The sequence below is a fragment of the Carassius carassius genome, chromosome 30, assembly GCF_963082965.1.
Source record: "Carassius carassius chromosome 30, fCarCar2.1, whole genome shotgun sequence".
NCBI classification, from domain to species: Eukaryota; Metazoa; Chordata; class Actinopteri; order Cypriniformes; family Cyprinidae; genus Carassius; species Carassius carassius.
Genome location: NC_081784.1, coordinates 12916021 through 12927304, shown reverse-complemented (window position 1 = coordinate 12927304; position 11284 = coordinate 12916021). Strand labels below are relative to the sequence as shown.

At 36.0% G+C, this 11284-nt stretch overlaps 1 protein-coding gene across 8 annotated transcripts in view; it reads right to left on the bottom strand.

Moving 5' to 3' along the window:
* Positions 1-1638: 1638 nt before the first annotated feature.
* LOC132110662 (regulating synaptic membrane exocytosis protein 1-like) overlaps positions 1639-11284 on the bottom strand; it is a 42567-nt gene continuing 32921 nt past the window's right edge. For all 8 annotated transcript variants that reach the window (XM_059517457.1, XM_059517459.1, XM_059517461.1 and 5 more), the window contains 6 exons: positions 10348-10568; positions 7215-7365; positions 5329-5441; positions 5138-5239; positions 4152-4291; positions 1639-4063 (listed from right to left, as the gene is read on the bottom strand). In XM_059517457.1, the coding sequence (XP_059373440.1) occupies positions 3848-4063; positions 4152-4291; positions 5138-5239; positions 5329-5441; positions 7215-7365; positions 10348-10568 (943 nt within the window). In that variant the 3' untranslated portion in view covers positions 1639-3847. The remainder of the gene's footprint in view (positions 4064-4151; positions 4292-5137; positions 5240-5328; positions 5442-7214; positions 7366-10347; positions 10569-11284) is intronic.

The following is an 11284-nucleotide window of genomic DNA, read 5'->3' as shown; positions in this document are numbered from 1 at the left end:
TCTGATAGAAAAATACTTTGCCGTAACACTGTAGATTCTAACAGTACAGGAACTTCAGAGAAAATACAGGATTCAGTTGCAGGTAACACAAAAGTTAATTACCCCCTCACTGAGCAAATAAGGACAACAACAGGAACACAAAATGGAGGATCACATCAAGACCACAGGGCCAGGAAAGAGCCTCTCAGCAGGGACTGATCCTAACATCATCCGTGACGCAGTGTCAGTCACACCAACCAAAGATTTTTGTTTGTGACGCAGCATCGAAGGCCTACTGAACTCCCCAAATGAGAGCTTTTAGCGTGCAGAGAGGAGCTGGGGCAATGTATCCAGGTCTCAACAAAAATGAGATAGCCAGGACAGGAAGCAGAACCAATAAAGTCTGGCAAGGAAACTGTGGCAGTACTTCCTACTAAAGCGTTCAGATTCAACCACTCACATATTGTTGGACCAAAATGATGGTACAGCTTGTGTTGTCCACTTACCGTTGAATTCTCAACATCAGATGGGCTGCCTGCAGTACATAGTGGACCAAAATAAGATTGGTCTCGAAAAACACACCTGGGTTCCAGCTGCTGACATTCTTGACCCTTTTTACTTCTCTGCCTTGCTTATATAAGCCATGTTTTCCTTCATAATGAAAGTGTGCAATTCTTTTTTAGTGCCTTTTGTGCTGCTGAAATAAATTTAATATAAAATAAAACGTCTCAGGTTACTTATGTAACGTGTACATACATAAACCTACCTTGCCTCTGTTTAATATCATTGGCTCTTTTTGATTTCAGTTTTAAATGTATAATTTGGTTCATGGAAAAAACAGCACTATTTTTTTTACAATCCAACTAACTGTGCAATGACATTATGATTTCCTGACATGCCTTTCTCTCCTCGATTTGATTTTAAGTGGTAAAGCATCAGTGTAAAATTATGCCCTAATAACAATTTTGGTTCCTGTTTTGTGCTATTGACCAGTGCACTAACATACACTAACAAAATTTTAAGTAACACCAAATCTATTATTATTATAAAAACATAATATTATACAAGTAAATTAGTGCAGTGCCAAGCTTTTTTTCTTTAAGGTTATGTTCCACTAGACTTCAGAATGGCTACTTTTACTGCTCACCTAAACAGACATTAAATTACAATTAGCCACATAACTGAATTAGGCATAACAGCTGCCCACTATAAACACACAACACAGTCTATTGTCACATTTCCAGAAATCTGAAGCACTGACAGAAGTATTTTTAACAATTGTTAAACAGTGACATTGCAAAACTATAAAAAAAAAAAAACTAAACAAATCCAAATAAACTCTAAATAAAAGGAAAGAAAAATGTAATGCTATTTGTCTCCACATGGTGGAGGGATTGGATACATTTAGCTTCAGTATGATGCATTGGTGGAAAGGATGCTACTGGACTGACCTTGATTTGGTTTTGAGGGGATGAACAAAATGTAAAATATGAACAATTTAATCCTTTTAAATTGTTAAATTTTTTGCTACACAAATATTTTTACACCTTTTAAGTTTACATGGGTAAATAATAAAATATATTTTTTAAAGCTTGTAACATATTTTAAAAAATCTATGTACATAAACTATTCAAAATATATACAAATTCAGTACACAAATTTTCTTCCACACAGTCTTTTATTTGTAAATAATAAAAATGAACTCTTGAATATAAAACATACACATTATTTGAGCCACGTCTGCTGTACAAACAAGAAATGTTGCAGTGAATACTTTCAATTTTGTTTCAGTGGAACACACAAACTGTAAACAATCAGTATCCTTGAATAATACTGACAAAGTATATAAGTCTGCCCTAACCTGGCATATAAAGTAAACTTCTCATTGAAATAAGGATTCATGAGCATTTATGATAATGCATCAGGTCGGCAGAGTACCAAATTTCTCTCGTCAGATTGGGCATCGCTAAAATAAAACTTTGGAGGCATCCCTTCTTCCGCTCAGCAGAACCAAGAGACAGTGAGCAGTGATCCATTAACTTGAATGGGGCTGCTTTGTAAATATAAGTAAACTTCTTTGCAGACTCATATTTACATATGTGCATGTATATAAGTGATGTTTTCTTGATACACTCTGTTTCAGTATCGATATATCTCTAAGTCATTGTGATTTTTCTAATTATATTCCATATACAGCTCTAGTTTTTATACAAATTATCTACCTTAGTTTTAGCCCCACAGTAGTACAGACTACAGTGAACACCAACATCTTTAATAAAATAGGGGCCATTTGTTTGCTCAGTACTCTAGTACAGCACTTAATTTTCCATTCAGGGTTTAAAAAAAAAAAGGAAATCAAACAACTTAAAAATTATTATTGACAAAATAAGGCCTGTATGTATGGCTGAACCCGGCCAAATGCCCAAACATGGAATGAATGGCTTTGTTTTATTTGATAATCTATTTATATCAAGTACAAGCAAACTGTACAAGTACATGCAACATACAAGCTGGCCTACAGTTTGTGGAACTAACACACTTATTGTAGTCTCTTTTTTCTCATCTGTCTTGTTTTACAAAATGTGCATGCAACTTGGAACAGTTCCAGATTCATGCTGTTCCCCTTGTTGGTGGCATCTGTACCCCTTGTTGGGACATCTCACTGTCACATTCAAAATGCTCAGGAGGGATCTGTGAGACTGGTTTTATAATCAACTAAACTAAAAAACTGATGATAAACAGCTAAAAATAGGAAGCTTCCGATTTTGGCCTCTTGAAACAAATTTCATCTCTAGTATTCATCTCCAAAAGCTTGATTTCTTTCTCTTTTTGTGCTTGCATTAAAATAATGTCTCTAAAAACTCTAGTCGGGTAGAATAATAATAATAACATTCTAATATCAGAATGTACAGGCCCTTTACCAAACAGAACAGAATTAAAATGCTCGGAAAGACCTGTAAGATGTGGTTTGTGGGCGCGTGGAATCCGGGAATCAAATGTGTTAGTGAGCTAATGCATCTAGTGACCGTTTCCTGTCATGGAACCTAAATAATAATGGCAGCTTCTTACAGTCCCGATGAATCAAATACAAGTGGTTTTGTGTCTTCCATGTAGCTCGTATGACACAAATGTCAGAAAACATAAAGCATGTTTTCACATTCTACAAAGTGTGCCCATTTACCAAATCAACAGTAACATGAAAAGGCAAAGCAGTTGGTAGTAACTGCTGTAAACAGAGTTAAAAGATTCTCAGGGGTCCCTGCCTTCTTAGACACAAACGCACACTCACACACACACACACACACCGCAGTCACACAAACTGAGTCTGAGTTTGTGCCAGATCGGCACACGGCAGGGCCTTGGATGCAGCATCCGTGATGCAGAGAGTAAACTCTCTGAGAAGACTAAATTTTGACCTTTAACCCTTGACCTCTGGTCTTTCAGCAGAGAGGCTTCCTGTAAGTGCAATATAGAGGAAGGGCAGTGCTGTCCTCTCACTCTCGCTAACTCTCAAACACGTGAGAAATTAAATGCACTGACTGACCAGAGTAGTCTAGGCTACCGGTGCCACTGTGGGCTCCGCTTCCTGTCAGATGAGGCAAGATCTCCCTTCCTTCTCTTTTTATTTGAGTCGAATCGTCATCTCAGCCACAAACCATGCAGTAAAGGAGCAGAGTGGATCAAAGGAAATCTCTACAACCCAAAGATCAAAAGTAAAAGAGAGAAGTGATTGTCAAGCTTCAGCAAAGCTTTGATCATGATTCTGTCCATCTGTCTCTTTATCTGCCGCTCTGGTTCTGATTGTTGCCTCCGGTCCTTGGTCCACTGCGTCATGTATTTTGTTTCGCCTCAAGCTCCCGTCTGTTCACTAGGACCTGATGCCCGGCGGCCCTGAAGAGTCCAGCGAGGTCTGGGAAGCGCGACGAGTGAGAGGAGTTAACGTCGGGTCGACCAGTGATGAAGGGGGAAACAGTCTGTACCAACCAATCACTGTGCTAGAAAGATCCAGCTCCTCTAAAAAAATCTGGGCGACTCCCATGAAACATTTGTGGTCCATGCGGCCGTAATCTCCCCAGACTATTACCTGAAGACACAATCAGTGGTCAGTGCACACAAATGTTGGACTTTGGAGGCATATCGGGAAAAAAAAACAGATGAAATTCGCTTCCTACCTGGAGAACTTTACCCTGGGGACTTTCCTCAAACAGCAGCGATTGCTGATACAAAGGATCAAGTGTTTTTCGTGCAATCTTGGTTTTCTTTTTGGCTTTGCACGCTCCATTTTCCAGCAAATAGACCTTGACATAGGGAGCTGTGAAGAGCAGACGTAGTGCTCAACTAGAGCCGTTCAGGCAGTTATAGTGCCTGGCGGTGGCATATGTCATATTTAGTTAGTACAATGTATAAATTATAAAATTGCCTAGCTGTAATCTCTCCGTTAAACATGTTTCTGTTAGTCAAAGCACTATAAAAACTAAAAATACACTACTGTTCAAAAGTCAGTATGTTTTTTTTATGGTGTTTGAAGTCTTGTATGCTCACCAATGCTGCATTTATTAAATCAAAATACAGTAAAACTGTCAAATAAGTATTCCATTTCTATATATTGTAATATATTCCAGTTTTCAGAGTCACACAATTCTTCAGGCATCATTCTAATTGCTGATTTGCTGCTCAAGAAAACATTTCTTATTATTATCGATGTTTAAAACAGTTGTGCTGTTTAAAAGTTTTGTGGAAAATCTTTAACATTTTTCTTGTGACATTTTCAGGATGCTTTGATAATTGGAAAGTTCAAAAGAACAGCATTTATTTGAAATAGAAATCTTGTGGAACATGTCTTTACTGTCACTTTGTATCAATTTAATGCATCCTTGCTGAATAAAAGTATCAATTTCTATAAAAAAAAAAAAAAACTTACTGACCATAATTGATTGGTACCTAATGCTTACATAGGGGAAGAAAAATTCAATATACTTAAAACTGATTAATTTACTCATAACAATAACAATGTTTACACAATAAGTGGAAGACACGGTGAATCTATGATCTATATTCAGTATTATTCACTACTAATGAGATTTTTTTTATTATTATCATATATATATATATATATATATTTTTTTTTTTTTTTAATGTAGTGTTGGCACACTCTCACCTGGCAGCGATTTGGAACCTGGTTTAGGCGTAAGACCACGGGCCCTGATAACTTCCACCTCTAGTTGCCCTTTCTTGTCCATCAGTCCAATTTGAACATCTCCTACAAAAAATAAAATAAAATAATAATAATTGCAACAAATTCAACTTAGATAGACTTAAGTCCATACATATATGAAGATGTTTACTCACCCATAGCAGGCGTAGCAAGTGTTTGTCTGCCCACCAACTGAGCAGGGCCAAGACCATCAAGGAAGTCACTGAACTGGCTGTCGGCCCCTAATCTCATCCCTGAGAAGATCAGACTGAGACACACACATACACAGATTATCAGATAGACGAATGAATGAATGGACAGATAGAAAGATATCATACTGTGAGGCAGCATTTCAGAAACAAGTTACAGTAAATTTCTTGTTATCTTCAGCTGTTCTTAAATACTTTGCAGCCATAAATCAATGGAAATTCAAAAAAGGATTTCTTGAATCCTTTGTAGATGTACAAAAACAATTAGTTTATTTGGATGAAATCTATTATTCCAGAATGAGCCTCCTGTCCTCATATAGAGTTCAAAAGCTAGTGAAATGCAGCCCATCTCCTCCAGCAGCAGACTTGTGCTGTGTATTGTATGGTATGTAAACCTTGTCTTGTTAAGGCTCCTCTTAATACACTCAATATTTCCTTAGAAACCAGCACAATTTCCATGACCTAACTCCTGCAGGAATTTCTGAGGAACGTGGCAGCACGTGTCAAGCTAACTTATAAACAGCCTTATGTGATTTCAGACTATTTAAAGCATGTTCATGTAAAATAATCCTTAAATCATGGAGTCGCAGAGTCACACTCTGTGGAGTGACACAGTGGCCAGGTCAACCCAGCCGCCGCTCTGAAGCTGCAAAGGGAAGCGTCACTGCCGTTTCTGCACAGCTACAGACCCTGCAGAGACCCCTCTTTGCAGATGATGGATATTTTAATTATTATCGGGGAGTACCGCTTGCCATCTGGCTCCAAAGATGGAGCTGAGAAAGCAGTGGACACAGCATTAGCTCTGTTAATCAGACTGTTCTCTATAAGCTTATCATTACGGTTTTCCAAATAAATCTAGATGAGAGAAGCTCATATGATCACGACACAGAGCCTGCTGAGAGACCACTTATCTATGAGTGATGGTTTGCAGCGAATGCATAAAAACACCAGAGATGAGACATTTTAAAGGAGTGTGAGTTGGGAAGCAGGTCAGCTTTGGGTAAAATAGCATTAATTACAACTGGGTTGCATTTGACATCGTAATGCATACAGTACAGTAGCATTCAAAAGTTTTTTTAATCAAGTATTTTATGCTCAAGGCTGTGTTTATTTAATTAAAAATACAGTAATATAGTGAAAAATATTATAATTTAAATGAACTGTTCTCCATTTGAATAGAATTGAAAATGTAATTTACTACTTTGATGGTAAAGCTGAATTTTCAGCAGCCATTACTCCAGTCTTTAGTGTCACATGATCCTTCAGAAATCAATCTAATATACTATTATTAGATGTCTGGAGCTCAAGAATATTTTTTTATTATTATTATTATCATGTTGAAACAGCTGTGCTGCTTAATACTCTTGTGGAAACCGTGATAATTTTATAAGGATCCTTTGATGAATACAAAGTTCAAAATAACATTTATTTGAAATATAATTTTTTTGCAACTTTATATAAACCTTTACTTTCACTTTTAATCAACTATTCATTTCATTCAAACCCTTCCTAAACCCAGCGTTTTGAACAGTAGTGTACAACTCAATATATTTCAATACATCGCCATTTTATTATTGAATCATGATTGATATGCTTACATTTTTGTCCAGTACCAAGTCACATAAAAAAAGCTCTGGCAGCAGCTCAACGTGGGTTTATGCAATAAATGATGGCCCTAGACAAACTGTAAGAAATAAACGAACAGATAAATAAATATTTATTGAAAACCTGAGGTATCCCCAAAATTCTGAGAAAAAGAAATCTGACTTATGGTTTCGAATCGCAAAGTTGTGAGTATGCAAAAAAGGGTTTACACAGCTTGGGATACTAACTTGCCCTCAGAGCTATAACTGTTCATGCTGCCGTCAGTGGACTCTCGGCTAGCTTGGCGAGCCATGACATTGCGGGCATACTCCACTGCCATTCCTGTCTCCTGACTGCGCTGGATCTGACTGGATCCCTTTGCTTTCTTGTTGGCTGCTTCTGTGGATGGAAGAAATAAAATTGCATTACCATTCACAGGGCTTTCATAAGGGGGACAAGGTAAAGAATCTACAAGACCTACAAAACAGAAGCTTAAATTAAAAACATTAGTTCTGTCAAAAGGTTAAAAGAATTAATCATCATAATTAAGATAATTAAGTTGTGTTATTTTGTCTTGGGGATTTTAATGATTAATAAGATCAGTACAATGACACTAAATAGCTAAAGTAGGATTCTATTGAAATATTGCAGGTCTAATATAAAAAAATAAATAAATAAGCGGACATATTTGTTCAAAGTAATGCAAAAACAAAAGTGCTGCATGGGGTATAAAGTCTCGGTGCTCTTTGGTTGTGGGATAATAAATCTCTGAAGACAAGAACTGATGAAGGCATGTAGCCGCAACGCGTAGGTGTACCTCTCACCAATTTTTAAAAAAGCAAGCCAAGAATGTAATAAAGGCTTTTTAATTTTTTCACTGAGATATTCGAGTGCCTTGGAGTTCTTGTCTTAAGCGGACATATTTGCTCTGATTTTTGCATGGTTTTGTATTCACGTGTATGTGTGTATGTGTGCCTGGGTGTTTAAATGTGTGTGCTGTTCTTACAGCTGTCACTTAGGAGAAAATATTGTGATCTAAGATGAAGTTCTTAGCCCCTGATGAGTACATCTCCTGCTGGACGACATGGGGCACCATCCGTACTATTTATGGCCTTTTGATGGATTACAGATCCTTTGAAAATGTCAACCACGCAGGTGGCTCACAGAGGCACTGTCATGCCAGTTGTTTGAGTAAAAATGTAGCGGAGAGATTTATCTTTTCGCTCATCATGCTTTCTTTCATCAGACAACCATCAGTGGCTTATTCTGACAAAACTTACAGAAAAAAATGTCCAGGGATTCTCATTTACAAACCTGCATTGCTCTGATATTATTTGAGGAAACAGAGAAATACTGTATCATCTGTATGTTGAGGTTCACTGTTAAGATGATATTGACAAAACAGTATTGACTATTCAAAAAATGTTTAATGGATAATGTTTTAAAAAGGTAAGTAATCCTCGTAACATTTTACAAAAAGGTTCAATTTGTTAACATCAATTAATGCATTAGGTAAAATGAACTACCAACTATCAATAACATTTGTTTTACATCATTTATTAATCTAGGTTAATGATAATTCATTCACTATGATTCCCCATTTTCAGGGTAAGTAATATTTTTTTAAGCATTCAAATAAATCATGAAAATAATCTATTCATCGAAAAATCCTGAAAAATGTCAAAAAAAAAAAAAAAAAAAAAATTATCCAATAAGAATATTAAGAAACACAACCATTTTTAAGATTGATAATAAGAAAATTCAGCTTTGCCATGAAAGGATTAAATCAATTTTAAAATATTACTGTTTTTACTGTATTTTAATCAAATAAATGTAGTGTAAAATAAATCTTTAAAAAGAAAAATCTGACCAACATTAAACTTTTGAATGGTAGTCTAACTATACTGTTAATTCATGTTTATGCAATACATTAACTACATTCATTTATACAATTTAAAAATGTATTAGTGTACACATAAATTACATGATCTAAAATTATAATAAATGCATTAAAAGAATTGTTTGTTGTTTTTTCATAATACCTAATGCATTAAATCAGGTATACAAATTTAGAAAGTGTTACGGTAATCTTATTTTTAGTTTTGGCTATGGTTGTAAATGGATGAGACTGCTGCAGTGGGCAGAGTGTGGAACAGTTTTAGAGCAGCAGAGCTTTTTAAAATGCTGATTTATCGCAGCTCTGCAACTCTTTCTGATTTATCATCTAATGGGTCTTTTAAGATATTATCCAAGTGCTTGAGAGACAGCGGTGCCAAAAAGACTTCTTTTGCCATTCTTTTTGAATTTGTATCTTTTTTTCAGCAGTCAATTTATTCAACTATAAACAGACAGTGCTTAAAATATGAGATTTTAGAGGATATCAGATCCAACTTCAAAGGCATTTATCTACATTACATCTGATAGGATTTTGGGGTTGATCTGCACCTGATACAATGAACAACTGCCAATGCTAACATGCTGCCATTCATATTTCCAGACTGAGGTTTCAGCTCCCAAACTTTAACATAGGCTGAAGACACATGCTACTTTAAGAGGTGAAACAGGGTAGAGAGAGACCTGATAAACAGATCCATCAGACATGGATGACCCCAGAAAAAGGGTAGACTCCGATAAGAGATAGCAAGGAAGTAAAAGCAGTAAAGCAGGAAGATCTTGCCAAATGGTCTGAACTGATGGAAAGGATAGTTTTAAAGAAATTGCTCCTTATAATTGGTCAGTCTCCATTTTGGAGACAATTCCTTACTGCGTTTGGCCCTAATGACACTAATGTCATTCAACTGAATATCTTTTCATTTTTACTCAAGATATAAATAATTTCTGGCCACAATATCTACTGATTTTAGGTTCTTCACCAGTAGAGGGCACCTCAGGCTACACTAACTGAGCCTATGAAACTTATCTGTGTCCTGTATCTCTTCTCTGCTTTTTTAAAAGGGTACAAAAGTTATATTTAAAACTTAATTCTTTTGGTTGTTTACACAACCACTGTCCTCATTAGGAATTAATGTGACTTTAGCAGACAGTAATTATCAAAAGACAAAAGTCATCGTCAAAGGCCCTATATGGTATGTGAAGCAGTGAGCAGCATGTCGTGGAATTTTAATATTTATGTTAATATGTACAGTACCTGATCTATACCACTGTCCAATCTATATGTATATTTCTATATAGTGTTCCTGTAGCTCAATTGGTAGAGCATTGATAGCCTGAATGCACTGTAAGTCACTTTGGATAAAAGCGTCTGCTAAATGCATAAATTTAATTTAATATGCCACTGTTGCATAGAAATCTAGCAATATAGAGTTTTTTATTGAAAAAAACAACAACAAGTGACAAGGTGCAAGTATATGATTGTCTTACCTGTCTGACCGAGCTGAGAGGTGCTTCTGCTGCGGCGGGAGGGAATGCCAACGATGGCGACTACACGTGCGCTAAGGCTGGATCTGCGCTTTTTCCCTCCTGCTCCCAGTGTTCCCAGAGCAGTGTCTGACTGGCTGCCGTCCGTACGCTCCCGAGTGTAGATTTCCCCACTAACACTTGTACTCTTCAGCATGCTGCGGCTGGATGGATGAATATGATGGCTGGTGTTGGGAGAAGACATAGCAAAAACTCTCAGTAACCCAAATGACAAATGGAAAATTACTATTCTGACGTTAATATGACCTTCTGCATTTGATTATTGTGTGTGCTCTTTCTGCTTTTTTTTCCACTTCCCTTAAAATGAGTTTACCGATATTCACAAAAATCCAAGAATGACGTTATCATGGAAAAGACAGAGACTGAGAATCATTTAAAGGGATAATGGAAAACAGATTTTTGATATAAAAGAGGATTCTCTGATAAATAGACAATTCAAAATAACATAATTTTTTTGAAATAATAAAGACATTTCATATATTATAATTTTTTAAGTGTCATATTTTCTTTCAATTTAATGCATTCTTTACTCATTTTTATTTTTTTTAAATACCCCAAACTTGTTAACAGAAGTTTATATATATTCCACGTTTACAATGCAAATGTATGGAAATTATCCATTGTTACGTTTACATTAACTATTGACCACCATGTTTATTAATAATTGCATGATTTTATAACTCTATAGATTACATCAGTTGTTATTAACCCTTATTACCACCAATATGCACGCTAACATTCCTAGCAGAATTCAAGAAATGTTTTTAATCCATGTACAACAAAGGCCCAACAAAGACAAAACTAAAAGCATGAATGCATGACATTTCTTACGTGACATCACAAACAGAGTGTAAAATACTACAAAATTTCACAGATAATG